This window comes from Zosterops lateralis (genome assembly GCF_965231275.1).
Source record: "Zosterops lateralis genome assembly, chromosome: 1".
NCBI lineage: Eukaryota > Metazoa > Chordata > Aves > Passeriformes > Zosteropidae > Zosterops > Zosterops lateralis.
The window spans coordinates 59,028,750-59,050,890 of NC_139762.1; the positions used below are offsets into that span (position 1 = coordinate 59,028,750).

The 22,141-nt window shown below is 34.8% G+C and overlaps 1 protein-coding gene across 4 annotated transcripts in view; it reads right to left on the reverse strand.

The window, feature by feature from the left end:
- Positions 1-225: 225 nt before the first annotated feature.
- Positions 226-22,141, reverse strand: part of ATP9B (ATPase phospholipid transporting 9B (putative)) — a 151,029-nt gene continuing 129,113 nt past the window's right edge. For 2 of the 4 annotated variants that reach the window (XM_083856756.1, XM_083856758.1), the window contains exons 16-30: positions 17,779-17,940; positions 17,102-17,194; positions 15,849-15,932; positions 15,144-15,314; positions 13,648-13,746; positions 11,041-11,130; positions 10,430-10,574; positions 10,029-10,093; positions 9,442-9,597; positions 9,220-9,284; positions 7,892-8,000; positions 6,201-6,258; positions 5,315-5,518; positions 2,819-2,851; positions 227-2,036 (exon numbers count right to left, since the gene is read on the reverse strand). In XM_083856756.1, coding sequence (XP_083712882.1) covers positions 1,900-2,036; positions 2,819-2,851; positions 5,315-5,518; positions 6,201-6,258; positions 7,892-8,000; positions 9,220-9,284; positions 9,442-9,597; positions 10,029-10,093; positions 10,430-10,574; positions 11,041-11,130; positions 13,648-13,746; positions 15,144-15,314; positions 15,849-15,932; positions 17,102-17,194; positions 17,779-17,940 — 1,671 coding nt within the window. In that variant the 3' untranslated portion in view covers positions 227-1,899. Of the gene's footprint in view, positions 2,037-2,818; positions 2,852-5,314; positions 5,519-6,200; positions 6,259-7,891; positions 8,001-9,219; positions 9,285-9,441; positions 9,598-10,028; positions 10,094-10,429; positions 10,575-11,040; positions 11,131-13,647; positions 13,747-15,143; positions 15,315-15,848; positions 15,933-17,101; positions 17,195-17,778; positions 17,941-22,141 lie in introns of all 4 variants that reach the window. The other 2 variants (XM_083856759.1, XM_083856757.1) reach the window with 2 other exon arrangements.

Genomic DNA, 22,141 nt, shown 5'->3' on the forward strand with positions numbered 1-22,141 from the left:
AAACCTAAAGCAATCAGTGACAGAAATACCACAGAACTAAACTAAAAATGTAAATCAGGAGCATCTTGGCAAAACCACACTGAATGCAGAAAGGCTCCTGCTAATATGCAAGAACAGTGACATCTTGTGGTGATTTACAGAAGCGAGTTCACAGAGGGACAGGGCAAACTAGTCTGTGATGTCAGGTAATTAAAGGAAACTCTAGCTCAGTAGTTTATTTAATACATGTACCACTAATATTTGGTAGAAATCAGGCTTTATTGCTTTTATAATGAGGAATGAAAATTAAAAAAAGCAGATAAATAGCTAGTTAGAAAAACTTTGAAAACAAAAATTAATGGAGTGGGGTGGAATCCAAATAGCTCTGCAGCCGTTTCTTCTGCTCTCCCAGGAAGTAGTTATAAAAATCAATTAAATATTCCTCATCCAAAGTAATAATGGCATAAGGGAAAAGAGACTAAACAAGGAATTATGTGGTAAAGACATACAGTCAAACATAAAAATGACATCCATATTACGTGGGTTTTAAAAACACACACATAAATATTTAATAAAGAAAGCATGAATAGTTATGTTGTTCCTTTCCAATGATTAACAGACTATGCCAAATTCATTATATGTACTTCGTGAGAAAGCAAAGTTATATCACAATGGAAAATTAATATATCCTACTTGCCAGTACAGTGTGCAAGATTTGGACCCTTCAGATTGCATCAGAGTATTTGAGTTTCTGGAATAAATCTTCAGCTGCTATAAAGTGTCATAACTCAGCCAAGATACTCAACTCTGACAGCTTACAAGCAAAAACGTTTTGATTTTTTTTTTACAAGTTTGCACCCAAGCTAAGTTATAAAAACATAACATTTACAACTTGGAAGATGATAGATTTTCCTACCATGATGTTCATGTGTTCCTCTTATTTTCTTTTACCTGAGTAACCTAAGTAAACAGATTACAAGGCAATTTAAACATATTAGCTAATACAAGGTTTACTGGACTTCTCATATATAGAAATGTACTTTGACACTATTTGCAGTTTTACAAATACAAAATGAATAAGAATTTTAAAACATATTTACTGAGCAGCCATATTTTGATATCTGTACAGATCAATAGGTGCTGTGGAATTATGTACAGAATTTATAATTTAATTTTTAAACAGCTTTTGTGCAACCTGACTGTAATGTGCATTTAAAGAACTGCTGTCAACATCACACATCTGTAATTTACTGGTGCCAGAAATGGAGAGTACAGAATAGGACAACAGCTCCTAAAATAATACTGTGCTATGCAGACATCAGTACATAATTCAAATAGTGCATATTAATCAATGTCTGATGAGGAATAATAGCTGCTAATATAGACACGGGCATTTACAGGTATTAGGTTTGTTAGAGTAAGTATGGATGAATGAACTTTTCCATAGATAACATTAAAAGAAAGGGCTTGAATTAGGAAGCTATACAATAATTAAAACCAGAAATTTATGTAATAAATAACAAAACTTTCAATTTAACTTGAAGAAGATAAACATAGTTGGAAAAAATCCTTTACAGTGGCAAAAGGTCCTTTACAGTAGCAATGAAACCATTCAGAAGCATTGTCAAATCAAAGGTAAGTTGGTTTTATTTTATAACCATAACAACTGAAAGAAAAAAAAAAAGAAAATCAACACAAAGAGAATTTAGTTTATCTCTGATAGTTGTTAGTGTACTTCTGTGTTATTGTATCTGTCAGATGTTTCCTCCCCTTTTTGTGCTCTATTCACGCTATCCCTTTTGAATTTTGATTTTTTTTTTAAGTTTCTTTAGTCCAACATGAATCCATAGACACTAAAGCACAGTGAATATGCAATCTGCAGACTGGTGTGAGTGAAAACCCATAGGAATAGAATCACTTTTACGAGGTAAGCTTGGAGTAACTTGGAGGAGAGAACTTGCGCTTCAAGTACTTGAGAATGTAAAGTGGAAGACAGCTTACAACAGTGATTGCTGACACTTTCCACAGGAAGGTCACAGTTGTGATAAAGGCAACATCTGCAGAAACAAAAACAGAAAATCAGTGATGGGAGTCAGTAACAGGGAAACTGGAACTTCCACAGTGCAAAGTCAATAAAAGTCTCTTAATTGTTTGCTCATGCTATTGTCCAATTAAAAAATATGAAAGGGCAATAAAGCAACAGAAAGTTAACCTCAGCCTTTTGCTTTTGCCAATTATTTTTTTTTAGACAGGAACTTCAGGGTTCCTTTATGGCCTTCACACTGTTTTGCAGCTGAAATAATTTTTAGGGGAAATAGAATCTCAGTTTAAAAACACAACTCCCTCATAACAAAAAGTTAATTCAGCTTATCTTTCTGCAACTAAGAATGATTTTTACCCACTACAGGTTCCCAACCAGAAATATTGCTCTTTGGATCTTTTCTGTATTGATTATTTTTCTTACACATCTATGCTGAATGATTCATAAAATCATGGAGATTAAATTAGAGCCCAAAAATTTCAAGGGAAAACAATGTAGTGATATTAATATAAGCCACATGGAAAAGCTCGTTGTTTATGACAAAAAAGTTAACAACAATGCTGACACATTCTGCTTGCTAATGAATTTTTGATCCTATTTGTGATAATTATGTCATACTTAATTATCATGGAAAGATCCCAGAACTCAGGGAATCCCAAGAATTTTTTTTTTTTTTAAATTTTTCTCATTATTTACAAATGCATATATTTAAGAAATTTGCTACTCTTGAGTGAATCTTTAAAGATCAAAGAACAAAAAGCCAACCCAAAGCTTCAAGAAAAGTTAAACTTCACCTACCTAAGAAAGCTCCAAAAGACACTCTGCCTATACCTGTTTCACAAAGAGGGAAAATGAAAGAGGATAGATTTACAGAAAATACAAAAGTTATGCAAAAAAAACAACAACAAAAAATCAAGCCAACAAACAAACAAACCCAAACAGGTTAGCTACACAAAGAGGAAATGAAAAAGATGTTAGTAGCATTAACTGGATTAGTATTGCATTTCGCGTGTCAATCAGATTATTTTAAGCAGCAATTAAATAAAACCACTTTAAAAACATTGAGATTTTATATTTGGTAATGTTTTAAGACTGTGAATAGATTGGCACTTCTCTTACATTTCACTTCAAGGTATAATTTACTGTATAAACAACTTGATCATGTGAATGAAAATTCACTTTTGAAAATGAAATAAAGAAATGCTTTACTGTTCCAACTCTGCTCATTAAAAATATTTTGCATATTAAATTTCAATGTCTAAACTTGTTATGCAGTTTTAGCCTAAGCCTGCTTAGACATACTGAAAGCCCATGTAACCTATCACAGACAGCCTAAAAAGGCCACTGTGTGCAATTAACTCAGAAACATAAAAACTAATTTACTTTCATGAGTCAGAGCTGTAGAGCAGTATCAAATATTTTTCCCTTTCTAATTTGAGTGCCATGTCATCATATAATTTCTCTGGAAGGAGATGATCCTTATAAGCAACATCACTGAAGTAAGTATTTGCCAGTGAAGTCAAGCACTATTCATCTAAACCATTTTTCCTGATCCACGAAAGTTGTTCTATTTTTTGAACTGCAAACCATCATTTAGGTTTATGCTACGTCACATACACAAAAAAGCTCTCTCCCACCAGTTACAATGGGACAGATTAAATAAGAATAAAGCATTAAGCAGAAGTGAGACTAAGAGAAAGGCATTTTCTCAGATTAACTGGTGAATAATGCACAGTAAAATACACCTTTACAAAATCTCATGAAACTGCAAGCCTTTTCAGTACTCTCAAATACAAAAAGTTAAGTCCCTGGGTTGTGAGAAGCCATGCAGCCAGTTAAGCTTGGGGTTGCCCAGTAAATACATGAGCACAGAGAGGAAAACACTCCCCTTTACAGAAAAGCTTGCAAGAAACAAAGTTCCTGTGGTTTTTACACCTTTGTGAACATCATCTAAAAGTGTTTTTCACAGAACAACACCAGAAAGGATGGAAGGACTGGCTGTCACCAATACTACAGACTTTCAAAGGTGAAGCTGCAAGCTGTTTTATGAAGTTCCTGGAAGTCTGGACTCAAGTGCAAGTACCTATATCTGTTCTTGTTTGTTCCTTTAATTTGTAATCTGACTGTGGAGATTCAAAAATCCACCCAATAATCTCTAGAATGTCTCTATGCATCAGTGTCAGAAAAAAAAAAAAAAAAAAGGTGTCCTGAAAAACCTGAAATAATGTACAATACAGTTACCAAGCCGAGCAGGGTTGTTTCTTCACTAAAATTTGACTCCTGAGAAATCTGGGAAGTAAAAGAATACCTGGGACAGGCAGTGAAGCATTTACTGATTAAATAAATAATTATATAATGCTCACACTACCCTAGCATTGAACACCTGGGAACTGAGAGAGTGAAGGCAGAATTGTAAGACTTCTAGAAACTGCCATGTAACACTTAATTCTGCTGTGTGAAAGGACAGGTGAAGAAGGGCAACTCTGCACTCATCAGATCCTAAAAGGCAGAGAAGAAGGAGCTGGATTCTGCTGCATGTGAGGTGTGATTAAAGCTGTTATATATATTTCTGTAAGTTACATTTGCAAAATGACACCAAGATACTTTATTTTTAGTAAAGAATAAGTTGATCCAAGAAGAAATAGGTATTATTTTGATGTTCGGATTCTTGACTGCTAAGGTTTGCAGTTAAAATGTGTTCTTTCATCTTGTGAACATAAACAATCAGAACCTTAAGACACAGTATGGCATAGCAAAACTTAAAGCAAGCTTAATAAAAGCTTACTATAATTATAAAGCAATGGTTCATATATAAAGATATCTTTCCTATGAGGCTGTTGCATCACTCCCTAACAACACTTCAGCAATTTTAGCCTCATGAATTAGATCTAACAAGGTCCACTTGGTCTGGTGTACAAAATAATGCACTGATTTAGTAAAGATCCTGATTTCTTACAAATTGTATCTACTTTCAATAGTGCTAATCTCAAAGCAATTTAAGGTATGCAATTTGGACTGTCAATATCAGACCAAGGATGGAAAGGTATGAGTGGTTTGAGTGAAGTTTATCATCTAGATAAACCATACTAACAGCATAAAGATTGTTGAATTCTAGGAGAAAAAGGTAAGAGAATACTTTAATCCAACATTAATTAGGCCTAATTTGGACTCAATTATATATCTTATAAAGGAAACTGCATTTCAAAACATCACCCATTCTTAATTGAAAAAAAGAGAAGAGAAAAACATTATTAAAAATACAAAACAGATCTTTGCTAAAATACTTTTACTCACCAAAGTATTCATTTAGAAATGCAAGAGAGGCCACATAGCAGCCAAGACTGAGGAATTCAGCCACCACCATTAACCAGTGCCATGTTCGTATGGTCAGTGCAACCATCAAGAGCTCAGTCAAGATCAGGGCAGTGAAGGAAATGGCAACGACATGTACAAATTCAGATTCAAAAAGCAGCAGGGCTCCGTACATCAGAATACCACCTGGTAGGGTGGAGAGGGGCACAAAGTTGGCAATACACTCTGCACTAAAATTTCACTGTACCAGTTTTCACAACTGCACACTGAACATTTGATTGCTCATTAGGAAAATTTGTCCAGCATTTGTTTATAACATTGATCTTTCTAAAGGAAGGATATTTACTGTACTTTGTACATGTGAAATAAGCCAACCAAAGTAAATCCACACAGAAATAAAACTATTAGAAAATTAAACACCTTTTAGTGCAATATATCTGATGAACTGTTAATTAACCTCATTTTGTCAAGTGCTGCAAATAAATGAGATATTGTTGAAAGTGTAATTACTTTTAACTGATTACATAATTCAGATTTCTTCAACAGTACTTCTGTCATTCAGTGAAAGAAAACTACTGTGTAAATACATGCAATGTGATAAGCACTCATTAAAATTTTTCTGGATTAGCATTTAATTAAAAACATGTCCTTTTTTAGGCGACATGCACCAATAAAAATACCAATCACACTGTGTTTTGAATAGGCCTGGAACACTACAGGAATATCGATTTACGAGATAAACAGAAAGCAATATATATAACTGCTGATGAAATGTTAAGCTTTGGGAATTCAACCTGCAGCTGAAAAACAATATTGCTAATAGCAGACAAAAATTTCCCAGTTCAGCAAAATTAGGACTCTCTCCTACCTTGGTAAATACTGATTAAAACCCAGATGAGGAAAGTCTTAAATGACAAAGATCTTCCCTAAGGGAAACATGTGAGAGGACAGTTAAACACAACTTTAAAAAAATAAATCTACTCAGCTCATATATTTTTAATAGTTCATTGCTAGAGAAACATTTTACAAGTGAAATAAGCAGTATTTGAAGTGATAAAGGCTACAAAGCTTCTACTTGTTTTAATGATTCTTCATTAAAAGATTGTATAGAAATCACACAAAGTCTAAATTTGGGAGTAAGAAGTTAAAGCCTTAAACAGAAGAGATACTTCAGCTTGCAATGCTCTGTCTGTTTTTCAGAATGATAAATGGAGTAAAATTAGTTTATTTTTTATTTGTAAAATGTAGTCTTCAAAACAACTACAGCATTGTGCATCTACTGACCAAAACCTTAAGCAAATCTGCAGTTCTTTACTAGTAACTTCTGAATGTTGGATAAACTGCCCATTTGCTTTCATATAATAAATTTATTACTACGGCAAATTTTCAGCAAGTAACTATTACCAAATAAATTTTAAATCTTTTGATTTTGAATGGTACAGACTGAAACACACACACAAATCAAAGAATAAATGCTGTACATGTGATATGACCCTTGCATTCTGTGAGGGTATTGATGAAATATATTAGAACTGAAGAGTTCAAAGGATACACATTTTAAAGGATAAAGTGTCAAACAAAGCAGCCATTTTTTGCCACAAAAGAAATGATTAATCTAGAAAGGCAAGAGTCAGCACTTCTTCATTACTGTAGCAAGTTCCAGGTTCTGTGAATTGCTTTCCACAGGCACACTTATGACTCTGTTTAGCACGTGAAGGACACACTTTTTTGGGTTTGATCATGGACTGAAATCTTAAAAACTTCAAAGATTCTCAAGCAGAGAGATAACCAAGATCTCCAACACAGGAAAAAATTAATACAAGCCTAACTTAGGTAACAGCTAAGACTCAGTAAACTTTGGACATTCTTTAATAGAGTCTGTGTCTGAACTTTTAAAAACACCTTTGAAGAATTTACTATCCCTAAAAAAAACCCACATCTGCTTCTGCCTTGGATCATGACTTTCCTAGCTGACAGCTAAGGCTGAAGAAGAAGCACTTTTCAAAAAACTTATTAAAACAGAATCTTGGGATTTATTTCACTCTTGTGAATAACAAAATTATAAACTCTGATTGCTTGCAAGTACATGCAAACAAAAAGAAAGCAGTATCTGTGGTTGACCGAGTTCAGATATATCAGTTATAAATATCTGTTATTTAAGAGAAGACAGTTTTTGGAGACATCAGCAACAATATCTGCATGTTAGGAAAAATTAAATCTATAAATTAATCTAACAGTTAAAAAGGAAAAATAAGTTGTGAAAATGTAAACATAAATAACTCCACATCAGAAATTTTGGAGGCAGAGTCAGTGCTGCTTTATCAACATACCTTCAGGTTTGAATTATTTCAGTACAACCACTGGTGACTGGAGAAATATATTAATAAAAATGACTGAATTTTTTGGTACTGTGTATTATTTTAATAGTACAGAAGGTGGCAATAGTTGTGTAATCTGTCTTGCTTGGAATTCCTTAAGAAAATGATTACACAAATTCCCAGTTTTGCACACTGAAGATTTCAGCACTTGTTTGTAGCTGAGGACTGAGGACATTCATACCTTTGTGAGATCCTTATAAAGTTCTGGATATAGCAATGCCATTTCTGGTTTCACATCTTGATCCAGTACTAGAGAGAAAACTGGAAACATAGTATATATTGTTGCATACCTACAAGAAAGGAAAAAAACACACATTAACACTTCCGTATGGTATAATTTTAAAGTGATCTACTGAGTTGAATTATTCTTTTTATGGAAGCAAAATTAAACTGGTTCTTTTTCTCAGTACTTAGGCAGCTTACCAATACAGCTTTCACATGCAACCTGCTCTTGTGGTTTTGGGAGCTGTCAGTTGTGAGAAGTTACAGAGGTCTTATACACTCAAAACCAATAAACACATTTCTTTCTTCTATTACCCAACCCTGTCACCTGCTACCATACCCTCTGTGCGCTTGTACTTTGGACAAACAGTCCAAAGACCTGACATTTAAATTTATCTACAGATGGATGCATGAAAACTGACAGAAAAAAAAAAGAGCACTATATTCTGGACAACCTGGAGAAGGTAGGTGGATGAAGAAGAATCTTAACAGCTCTGTTAAGTGGCTTTGGGTTTTATTGTACACATGCTAGATACACACTTTCACATGTGGTTCCCTGGAACTTAGCACAACTTCTGCAAACATGTCATAGAGAGAGGTCTACTGTTTGCCTCTGCAAAATCTGGTGTAATTTGACCATGGTTTGACTAAGATTTAAGTTACTGTTGATTTAAGTTGTTATTATTTACAAGGAGAATAAAAAGAAGCTCTTAGGTCAGTAGGGACAGAGAACAGGGACAAACACATATGCACAGCTCTCAGTGGTAAAATTTGAGGAACCATATTAGTAAACCAGCTGCTGCAATATGACCTAGGTGCTCCTAATGCTGCTCATATTCACATGAATGGAAAGCTATGTGGCAAACTTGGATAGTGCACTCTCAGAGGAAATTTCATAGCAGCTCCATCTCCATTTTCAACATAAAACCATGTAATTCTCACTGAGGTTTATACATTAATCTGTGTGACAGCTGAAGCTGGGTGGATCTGGAGAGATTTTCTTTATTGTTTTCATCCTTTATGTGCACAGGTTCTTTGGTATCTTCTTCTAGGGCTTTGCAGATCCCTCTCTTCAGAGAACTGATAAATGAGACTTCCCTCCTCATACACTGCATATCCAGCATATCGAACCTAGCATGGCTTTTCTTGGTACACTCATCCCAGGTTTTGGTAGTGTACCCATGATAAATGCATGGAAAACATGGATGACACCAAGCCCACAGTGTTACTTAACCAGTTAGTTTGCTGTATTGATTACCAGATATTGTAACTGTTGCTTTGACTTACCCTACCATTAGGAATCCTTGGTACAAGGGAACAGATGCAAAGTAGAAGACTGATGAAAATACAGCCTACAAAAAGCAGATAATTAATTATTTAATATAATTCTATATACAAAGCAGTACAATATAGAAAAAATAACAATACTGGTTAATTAAGATTTGGTGACATTTCAAAGACAGACATAGATATTTTAATTATTCCAAAAAAAAGAAAAGTTTTAAATACCTGCATAGTTGAAATAATAAGGCCTCGGTGCATGACAAATTGACCAAGTGCTGCTGATCTTTTGTAACTGTTTCGACCATGTACCATCAGCAGCCTACCTATGTGTTTAAACTGTGTAATAGAAAAGTCAGCTGCTAGAGAAGCTTGCTTTCCCTCCTAGAACAAAAGAAAAACATTTCATATGAATCCCAGTGTAAAAGATGTGTATGAAGTTTCAAAATTCTAAGCAATAATAAATTTTGAAGGATAAGTTTATTCCGTCTTTGAAAGTCAACCCTGCAGTGAGACATGACAATTTTGTTGCGCATATTCTAAGATATATTCTAAGTGTAACAAGTAAGTTTAATTGTTTCTCCTGCTTCTTCCAGGTAAATGTTACACAGAAATAACTATAGTTTTTTCCGCTTTTTAAAAAATAAAGCAGAAGACATACAAGCAAAAATACTAAAGACTAAGCATTCTTATCATCTTGCAGAATCCTTTAATTAGAAATTATCCATTCACTGTTGTTTAAGAATAAAGCTTCTAATCACATTCTACTAGGCTGCTATGTGACATACATTTCATAATGAAATGGTTAACATTACCTTGCCTTCAATTCCAATTCCACAGTCTGCTGCTTGGATCATGCTGACATCATTTCCTCCATCACCTGGAAAATGTCACTGCAATATTCAGTTCTTCAGAGGTTTTATTCTCCTGGCCTTATAGTATTTGAGAAATCTCTTACATACCTTTAAATTCTTACAATTAATCTATGACTTATGATTAATTACTACAGTAATCAAGACTTTCTTGCAGAATAGAGAAGATAACCACACCTTTCTCAAGGAATGGCATTTTGTGCCACAACTACACAACACCTGGCTGTTGGTAAAGGTTAGTAAAGAAGTCTCTCTGGTTCTGTTTCAGCTATTTCTCCATGGTGCCACCTGCTGATTACATTTATTACAGATTTTACTAGGAGGATTATTGTGCCAAGAGTTACCTATTGCACACGTGCGTTTCCCGGTGTGGTGCTGTAACAGTTTCACAATGTGCGCTTTCTGCGTGGGAGAACATCGGCAGCACACTACAGCAGGACACTGACAAGCCAGCTCTACAAATTCATGCTCATAATACTTCAAACAAACCTGAGGGAAAAAAAGGCACTTGGATTAATTTACAATTAAATATTACTACATGTAGTCCAACAGAAAAACACAGTATAAAGACTTTTTAAAATGAAGTTTTCCATGTACAATACCCAACTGGGAGGAAAAAAAGACAGCCAGATTCTCCTGACTGTGGCTTTATTATTTTTAAAATCAAAGAGAACATCAGTTTGAGCACCAACATGCTTTGAGGTTAAGAGAATAGACACTACTAAAGCATGCTGAATACAAATTCCATTCTGTTATTGTACAGAAGACTAGAGACCCAGTAACATTTGCACATCTACAACACATATCATCTAATTTACACTCAGTGATAAGCAACAGTATCTCTAAGGACTAATTAAAAGTTTGGGCAAATACTTGAAAAAAGAGCATGAAGATGCTGATACATTATTTTCTGACCATAAACATATAAATAATTTGACAGAAACCAATTTTTTACCTCAAGTGAGTCCCCAGATATCACCAAGGCACAGTCATGCTTCCTCCTAAAAGCATTTAGTTCTAAGTGAGCCTCTCCTCGAGTGGCAACCTTCAATATAAAACACCCAGTTAAAAGATTTTTTTATATTCTTAAAAAATCCCTGCCTAAACAATTCAAGTTTTGAGAACTCATACCCAGAAGCCTTGGTTCAAGTGCAATCCCACTGCAAGTCTAATACCCATGGAATTTTACTATAAGCCTCAAATCTTATGAAGTGAAAGAGTAATCCTCAAACAAGTAAAATCTATGTAGTCATATTAGGTGGTTCCTCACCGAAGTTCACAGGGGCTAAAATAGTAATGAATTAATTAAAATACATGAATTTTGAGCTAGCCTGAGTCTTTTCACACTGGCAGGTCTAGAGAAAAATAGAAAAATTTCCCAAGCAAACCTCAATTGGTTTTGTTTATTAAACAGTAAAATATCCTCTAAAAATAACATATAGTGTTCCTATTAATTGTTCCTTCAAGTTCGGTAACTAGGCACAGATTTCAAAGGGCACATAAAGATGCTCATTAGTACTGATTCTTTTGGATCTTGCTTGACTCTGAAGACAAGATCAAGTGGCATAATATGAAAGAATTACATCATAGATTTTTTTATTTACATAATTGTTTCAGAAAGGCCCAGCTGTGAAATGCAAAAAACAGTCAAAGGTTACTAAATGCATTTTGAAAGGTTTTGAGCTCTAAACAGAATATGAAAAGTGAAATTATAACCAGATTTTGAGAAGACTGGTCCATTTAGGTGTATTTTTTAAAAAAAATTGTTTTGTTTTTAATTTGGTTTAGTTTTTAGTTTGGTTTTTTTTCCCCCCCACAATAAATATCAATGTATTTTAGAGACATCATGCTAGACAAAGTTCCAAGCACAGAATAAAACACAAGCTCTGATTACACTTTTAATTTTGCCTCTGTCAACACTTTGATTAAATAACTTTTAAGATATATGAATCTTAATTACATTCAATGTGAAGTTTTGTCCTTGATGCACTACTACCCAGCCAGATGCAGTTCAAAGAGCCTTTCTCTCTCTAGTTGGGCTCTACTAGCCATAAAATCTGAGTAACTTTTAAAAGCCCCTGCTAAGAGAAAAACCCATACACACGCCCCAATTCAGATTTTTTTTCCTTCTTTCCCACAATTAAGGATGTAAAGAGAAACCTTCTTGTCTGACAGCTGTTGGGAACACCAGACTGTGCTGGCCTAGTACATTCTGTCTGCACTGCAGCAATGAAGAGATGTCAGCACTTATGCATGCTGATGTGCAATAATTGCCCTCTCTGTTCTACATTTCACCTAACAGAATGCTTTTTTTTTTTTTTTTTAATTCGTAAATACCTTCAGAATTACAAACTGTAGAAGCTGAGACTTTTAAGAATAAACAGTTTTGTTAAAAAAAAAAAACAAAACACAGCTTTTTGGAAAGAGATTAGCATGAAGTTTTTTCTTTCTAATTTGTAACTACAGTAGAAGTGTTACAGTGGTTGATATTTTCTTACATTAATTCAGTAATTATTTCTTTGTAACAAGTACAGCCACAGAAATAATTCTGCATAAATGCATTTTCTAACTAATTTAAACTTTGTGTATTCTAAATTAACACAGTTTTATGCTGACGTCTTATTACCAGTCAAGGTAATGAAAATAAAAATCTGACTCAACTAAATACATTTTATTCAGGAAGACTTAATTTGTGGTGTTACAACATGGAAAGGTCAACAAAAATTGATCTGAAGTTTTATCAGAAACATTAATAATTTAATTGCAAATAGTAGTCTGCAGGGCCTAATTTGCCATTCTGATGCTTCAGAAGGAAATACATTTACATGTAAATTATATTCATATAATTATTTCTGTAGGTGCAAGTGGTTCATTTAGAACAGACACATTATGTCTGATCATACAACATCAATCAACGTCTGGAAAATCTATTTTTGTTTGGCTTCAGTCAAGTGGATACTACACATATAAAATGTATAAAAAAAGATGATTCAGTTTACTTTTCTAACAATTACTCAACCAGTCTGTAGGTAAAATGTGCATATATATAATGATGTGAAAAAAAATTCTCATAGCAATTTGATTTATGTTTATACAGAGGATGTTAGCAGTTTCATTCAAGATTAATTCTGCTTGAGTCCAAAGAGTTCTATCAATGAAAATGCTAAAACAGGCAAGAAGGACACTCAGACAGCCTAAATGCATGGACAGTCTCTTAGTGGCTCAGCACCTCATCTCACACAAACTCCATCACTACTTAGAGGTCTCTTGCTATGTCTGTTGTGAAGGGTGTAAAATGCGTGTTGAACCTGGGTTACCCAAACATGGCTAAAAACATTTCTACAGCACATCAACAACTCTAAAAACCAACACCTTTAAATGCTTTGTAATTTTAAAGCCTTGAATAACCACCTACGTACTACTTTCCTGACCATTACTATGACACTCAGTACAATAACCCAACAACTTTCAACAACCAGCCAACTACTAATCGAATTACAGCAACACTGCTATTAGCCATCCCTTGATGAATCAACAAAAAAAAAGTTAGAACTATACTTACAGGTCTGAAAATATGAATATCTTGATTTCTAGACACTAAGTGAGAACTTTTTGCAATGCAAGTTGCTGTCTCCAGTTTATCTCCTGTTAACATCCATATCTGCAAAGTAATATAAGAGTTTACTCCTTTGGACATTAGCATGTCTGTTCTCCAAATCTAAATGACATCTCTCTCCAACTTTCCTCTGGCACCTTTTTGGATTAGATTATTGAAGAAAATATACTGACTTGTGCATTTTAAAATAAAATTAATGAACCGTTTTTACTGCAATAGTAGGCAAATCAGAAAAGCACTGTCTTTGCTTTTTGCAGCTCCATTCCCCTCCTGTTCTCACAAGGGCCAACATCTCAATGTATATGAAGACAAAGTAAAGCTCTGGAGAAGCAAAAAATCCTTTCCCTATGGCCCTGATATTACCTTGATCAGAGAAATGAGGATACAGATGACATTTGTCAGCAAAATGTCAACACAACAGTCTGTGACCCTGGTGTTAATCTCAGAAAGCAGCAGCCAAGCCATGAGACAGCAAATCTTGGAGCATGAGCTACAGTCCCAACACTCCAAAGAGATCCTGCCCACTAACCATGCAGAACTGAGAAGGCAGTAAAGTTGAAGGGATAAAGTTGTTACATTCTTAGCATGTGACAGCTCTCTCAGCCCCTTAACACCAAGGTTTGTTAGTCCGATGACTAGTTAGCAAGACAACTCAACCACCAGTGTAAGGAAATTATTGTCATTGCCTTCCAGAATTTTCCTGGTTTGCTTTGTCCTGCTGAGCTGCCCTCCCAGCAGACAGTGGAGGGGGCTGAAGTCCAGCACAAGCAGCATATGCAAAATATCCCACTGTGTCTGACTTAGTTTTACCAATGCAAAGCAATTACAGCTATTTGGAGCAGAGCTTGACATTGCTTAAAGCAAAATGTTTATAATCTTGCCCCCTCCCTCAGATATTGTTCATATACTTACTTGAAACCCTCCCTAAATGCATTACTTGTATATGTGCAATTGATAGGTGTCTAGCAAACCAACTCTTCTGCCTGGCTTTTCATGCCATCCCTTTAACATGAACTGAACAAACCCCAAGGGCAGTTCTGAATTCTAGTTCAAATAATTCACCTTTTGATCTTTGCTGAAACTTCTTTCAAGTGCCAAACCTGAAAACATTGTTGTCACACAAATCTTGTGCCAAACTCATTTAGTGTCAGCAAGGACAGCTTACTGTAGACAGCCAGGGGATAAATGACTGAGATACACATACATCTATTCATTGGTAGTTTTCCTACAGAACTAAGTTTGAGATTGATGAAACCTGTGGTAGGCAAGGGAACTTCACACACAGTATCATTTGTTTCTGCTAGTTCATGCCCAGAATGTGCTTAGGACTTGACGTATTTCTTACTTTGGAAGAACCTAAATACAGACAAATATAAATTACATCCTGATTTTAAAAAGTTAATGAATGATAACCTGTTATGTCAGCAATATGTGTTCAGTACCTTTATTCCAGCATTCCTTAGCATCTCTAGAGTTGGTCTAACATCTGCTTGCAGCTGATCTTCTACTCCAGTGAGACACAGTAATTCCATTTCTCGCTCCAAACTCTCTACAACAGCGGCAACCTTCAGGTTTCTATCATGTATGCTTAATTTTGCTTGGTTATATCGACTCTGTTTGCACAAACACAGACCCACTTAGAGTTTGCTACGACTCATAAAGTATACATTCAGTCTACCACTCAGTGATAGCATGGATTCATTAGGCTAAATGTTTTTCTTTAAATATCTTTAATGAAGAATAGGACTAAAGGAGCAATTTTACTTTGTACCCAATGCTATACAGGGCTCTTCTGACAATTCACCTAAAGAGAATGTCTCCTGAAGAACTATTAAGAATTAGGCATCACAGCTTCTAAGGAGGAAAGGCCTTATCTTTGAGAACAAGTAGATTTTTTAGGTCATGCTGAAGCTACAAAAATAACATTACACTAGCTGCTGGGAAAACACTGTCCAATCCAACAATAAAGCAAACAGGATCCTACATATGACTGCTGAACCACCACTAATAAATGACAAAGCCTTTAACAGATTGTGGACAATACCTCAATTACCTATTTTTCGCACCCTTAAAAATAAAAAAAAAGGAATGTTCTCCTTGAAGTAATCAAATATGATAAAGCACAAGATCGCTCTATCCTTTCATACCTCAAAATCTTGATACTGTTCTTCAGTAAGTGACTTTTTGGCAACAACCAGTGTGCGCAGTCCTTCTCGTGCCATATTACCACACTAAATAAACCAAAGCACAGAATAGTTATGCACATATTCAATACTGTGGTCATGCTTTATACTGTATGCTAACAGGGTGTATCTGTACCCTAACTTTAGGTGTTTCTTTAGACTCTGAAAATACTCTGGAGAAGCCACAAACAGGATGAAAAGCAATTATACTTCCCAGATTCCCCAGATGAAGTGGTTTGCTATCAGTAAGTCAATTAGATCTCCTCTCCTAGCCTAAAGAAAATTTCTTTTAGGATGAAGCTTTAAAATAAATTAAAACTACTTTTGAGGGACGTAACAGAGGTACATTTCTTTTTTCACTGAACGTATCTCTTATCAGAAAAGCATCTACACATTAAAAATAGCCATGGAATAGCATGTCTTAATGAAAAACAAGGCTCTCCAGTGCAAAGACTTATTGATTTGACCTCATAAAGCTAAATAAATTAAACAAGTATTTTACAATTAATTGTGCATCATTATCGCCAAAAGTAATTTTTATGACATTTTGCTAGGTCTTGAGGGAGTTTAATTTATTCATGTCCCTGAATAAATCAAACTGCCCTGAAGCAGATATTGATTCATATTGCCAATACCATTATGAACATACATGGTGTAATCATTGTATTAACATATTGGCTGTAAGTAGGGTCAAAAATAAGATGATTGCTGGTACCTACTAGAACATAGAGTGAAAAAAATTAATCAGGTTTGAAATGCAGTCACTAACTATTTTATTTGAAGTTTAATAAATATGGTAAAAAAATAGTTTGGATGCAATGCTTATCAAAGTCTGTAATTCATAATCATACCTCACTGTGGATTTTGATCAAACAAGGGCATTTCAGGATAAACAGATTTATAGCAGAATACTTCTCAGAAGTAATTAGGTTTTATGTGAAAGGTCAGTCAATGAAAAACAACTTTCCTTGTTTTAAGTAGGAATGTGTCCTGCTTCTACTACCAGCTTCACTTTTCTTGTATTTTACTCAGGAATTGGAAATTATTTTAATCTCTTAAAAACCATTCAGGATATGCATAACTGAAGTTCAAAATCCATTCCTGCACTGCCTGTTTAAAGATTATCCCTTAAAAATATCCCAATAACATCTGATATGTTTTAGATTTTAAATTTTCATAAAATTTTAATTTTTGTAAATGTTGATTTTCTTTCTTACCTCCTCTTCTAACCAATCATTGTACTGTACAATAGTGGACATGGCAACATCTGCACCCTTCATGTAAAATGTAATTTCTCCCGAAGATTCATCCTAAATTTTACAAAAAGAAATGGAGGTGGGGGGCAAGGAATATCTGTGTATAAAGTCAAAACAATTATCTACTAATAACTTGTGAAGCACTCAATAGGTTCCCTTTTATAAAAGACCAAGTACCTTGCCAAGAAGTGGGTAAATTTTATTACTTCATGTTACTATTTCCAGTGTTATCTTTGATTCCATTGAGATACGTATCCTCTATTTCCATGTAAGAGGACCCATTCTAACTGAAGTCAACAAGCATAACAGATTCTCAGCATCCCTAAACTACATTTTAAAATATCACTCTTATGTCCACTCTAACTTATATTTTGTTTCTTGAGTAGCAAATATCAACTGAAAACAGAGAGCTGTGAAATACCTGGTAATTAAAAATTTACAAATAACTTAGTGTAAATGCTTGTTACACATTTTAATGATACAACCAACGTTCATTCCCTATTCAGTGAATCCAAACACAGGCGAATTTAATCAATGAATTTCTGTATTATTGTCTGTTGCAGAAGGAGTGAATTAGTCTGATCTGCCAGCATTTGTAAAAATATCAAACCAAACACCCAGAAAATCCCCCAAATTACCCTAACTATGATGCCCATGCGCTTGCTCTCGGAAGTGAAGGGGAAGATCTGCAGGATATAGTATGTCAGGATGTGTCCACCAGGGGTCTTCAGCTGCATTGAGGTCAGATCCCTGTTAACCAGAGTGAGCCCCACACTCTCTGTCCACTGCACCAGAGCTACCTAAAGAAAGAAGGAGAGGAAAAAAAAAAAAAAAAAAAAAAAAAAAAAAAAAGAGACATATTTAAGTGTGAAAGGTCTATGATACCGTTATGTAAATTAGGCTAAAGCCAAACAACTGTTGCTAGGGTGAAAGCCTAAACTCTTCCAAGAATCTAGGGGAAAAATAAGTGAACAGCAGCAGACCAAATATAAAATCTTAACACATCAAATTAAGTGTTTCCCTTGAAGAGCTTATAAAATTTCTTATGAAGAATATAAAAGCATTTTTGAACTTATTGCTGAAAATGTGGTATTCAGAATATATTGTTCAGAAATAACTGTTCTAATAAATACCCCACATGTATTCAACAATACATCAAGGACATCAAGTAGAAATTTTGCAAAATGAGAATATGATTTCTATGTCAACAAGACTTATGTAAGTAAAGTATTGGGAGTATTTCCATATAAAATGTTTTATTACATCTACAGTTACGTGTAAGTTGAGACAATGTAATAGATAGCAAATATGTAAGCAAAGAACCTTATTTTTAGTTTACTTTGCTCACTTGCATCATTTTAATACTTGAACAGTAATATGACTTCTGACATCAAATAAGATGGAAATCAAGCTTACAATACTGCATCCCACAAAGTCACATGGGAAAGGCCCTTTTTCAAAATTTTGCTGCTTTGAACTGCACGATATCTAACTTCAACATTTTTCTATATTATACTTTAAATATCTCCCATCACCACTGTGTGGTTTATTCCTTCAAAAATTAATATTTCAGGAAAACTGCTTTACTGATTTTACTGTTTTATATAAAACACACATTCTATATATATATATATTTTTTTTTTTTTTTTTTTCTGTTTAAAGAAAACTTCCCCTCCTCAACTTACTTTTAATTTTCCAAATGCTAATCATTACTGGAAAACAGATTTTTAAATCACTAAAAAGGTAACCATTATGAAGTTCACATGATTTTTATAGATCCTGGATTTTTATGGATTAATCTCAGGTAAAATGAAAAAAAAATAAAATCAAGTACTCTCATAAAAAAAAAATACAAGTAGAAAATTCCCTAGGTAAGTTCAACAGACATGATGGTCACTAAGAATTTCACACAAAGCAAATAAAATACTTCAGCTTCTACAAAAATTCAAAATTGCAATAAAATCCTGTTTGAACCTGTAAAAAACCCTAGTACTGCCATCTGTGTAGGCATCACCAGATGAAAATACAGTAAGATGATGCAGTAATGGAAGAGACTAGAACACACTTTGAAAAACACTATTTTAAATTCTTGAAAACTACAGGAAGCCTTTTTACAAACTTTTCTTCTCCATCAGTAGCATATAAACTGTAAACGATCCACTACTTGCAAGGTTAATTTTCACAGTGAAGGGTTATTAGTACATTCTGAACCCCAAATTGCATATTTCTGCTAAAACTCTATCATCTTATTTGTGTCCCTTTGCAGCTAGGACTAAAGTGTTCTATATTTGGTGACTCAAACCTGTTTATTATTTCATTTATGCTTGGCTTCCAATTTGAATTACCAATTTGAATACCATTTGAATTAGTATTTTGCAGCACAGTCATTTTGTATTCTTATACGTGGTCTATTTATGCATATCTATTTTTTCTTTTAAATTGATCAGGGCAAATACCATACAAGAAACAGTCAATAAGGCTCAAGAGTCAAACAGATGCCTACAAGGACACTGAAAAAACTTGAGAGAAAGACAAGTTTGACTCTCATCACTCAGAATGAAACAGAGCAGCATCCAAAACAACATATCCAGATCTTACCACTAAAATACCTGGAGCTTTCAGAATGTAGATTTTTTTTTCTAAACAAGTATTTCACAAATTGCATGAACATCTACAGGATAAATCTTAACAGATATATATATACTGAAAGGCTGGCTATAGAGAGTTCAGAAAAAGGATTCCCTCTTCTTGTCTCTCTTCTCAAGTCTCTGTTCTTGAGGTTTCCTCTCTTCAATATATATTCTCTTCTCTTCAATACATTTGTGAAACTTCACATTAAAATGGTCTTACAATCTAGTGTGCCTAAATCAAGAACTCCTAGAATGCCAAGAAAATGCAGCAGCTGTGGCTTCTACAGAGCTTGACATAATGGATGAAGTCAGATAAAGCAACTAAAGGTTGGACAAGCACAAAAGGCTTTGATGGTAATGCTACCATTTTGTTTTAAAACAATCCATTGCAATGATAATATTTATTTGCTGATAATCATTAATTTGCTGATACACAAACACTGATGAAATGTGTCAAGTTTCCTGAATCCAGATTAGGGACTTATTTGAATATTTTATGGATCTTCTCTGACTTATCACAAAGCTTCCCTTCTATGGAACCAGTTGCCTGGGAGACAAGCGTATAGGTGGGTAAATGGTCCTCCCATTACTGAGACACAGGTATGGAGTGAACCCACTAACTGTGTAGCGTTCTTAGGGCACGTAATGTACGTGGAAGCAAAGAGGGAATTGTGGTTACTAACTTGCTAATTTTCTTCCTCCTCAGTAGCAACCCAAAGGGTAAAAATGGCCATTCACCTCTCACGTGACAATGTCAAAGAACCAACTTCCAAAATAGGAAAGAAAGGAGCGAATAAATGCACTGTGAAACAGATATGCAATAGATCTGATGCAAGCTAGTGAGAAATGCCTCATTTAGCATTCTTACCCTAAATCTTTCAGATGCTTCCATTTACCACATGCCCACTTCTTGAACTCTGGTTGCTTCTGTCAGCAGTCTCCCCACTAGAGGCCACCTAACCCTCTGAGCTTCTATAGTTCACAGACCCAAATATCAAACACCTAATTACCAGGACACAGATTTCCACTCTAAGTCAAATTCAGTGATTTCATAAGGAAACTCTCCCAAATCAAGCAGTAACTGTGCAAGCCACAATATCACCTAGAGCAGTACCAGCTCACGAGATGGAAGCAGCTTCTCTAAGTAGGAGTGTGTTTCTAACTCAGTCACACTTGAGGAATGAGTGCATTTCCAGAGGGGCATGAAGAAGTGAAACTTTCATAAGCAGACCATGGCTGCATGTCCATGTTTTGGGGACAAAATCATCCCATTTGTTTAGAAATGTTCATTTATGGAACCAAATCAAACCAAACAGCTTATGCACTTCTTTAGCGTTGACCTGTACAATAACACATACTCTTGACTGCAAGTTTCCATCACAGAACTTGCTCTGTTCACCATACTCGGATTCTGGGGCTGTGCACCTCACTCCTAAGGCCACAGTCTCTAGCAGCCTGGCTATCATGCCCAGCTCCTGCTTTCCTTTCCTTATGGCCCAGACTATAATTCCTGCTCCCTAGCAGAAATAGTGAGCTGCTCAAAATTTACAGTATTTGTTGCTCAAAACAGTTTATGAACAAACTGTCATTTTCAATCTACAGTATTCTCTTCTGCGCTAACACTAGTTTAAGAAAAAGACCCATTGCCTCACAGCTGCAGTTGGCAGTTCTCCACCTCATAGGGCAGTTTGGGAGTTCCACCACAGTTGTACTCACAGCTTTCCTGGAGCACTGCTATGAACCTGACCACTTTAACCAAAAAAGAACCTGCACAAATAAAGTCTTCAATGGTTTTGGCATATATGAGGGAGCAATTTGTAGGGTAAGAAAGAAGGACTAGAGATGGAAATTTTGTAAGAAGAATTCTCATATAACCTGCCTGTATTTCTTTCAGAGTATTTAAGAGTATCTTCACTTCAGACAATAGAATCTGCTTTCAAAATCAGACTTGTATAAGGTATAGAGACATTGTAAGTGTAGTATTTTTAAGTTAAGGCTATTGCTTTGGAAACAGAAAAGAAGGAGTGAGATATCCTTTCCCCACTGCCTGAGTATTTCCAACCATTTCCATCAGGACTGTTCAACAATTCATATCTGTCTCCAGTCAGTGCTGGTTTGTTTATATTTATAAACAATGATTTTGCAACTAACATTTGCAGTCCATCACTTTTCATAAAAACACCTTCATAATTAAAATAAAATTATTAACTTAAAAATACAGCTTGATCATGTGAAAAAACTACCAATCAATATTCAAGACAAGCTATGGAGTAGTTATTCTTTGTGGGTCTCGAAGGTCACACAAGTGATGGTTTTATGCTACTGAGTGATTTGCTTTTCACAATACATTGACAAAACAACACAATTAGTC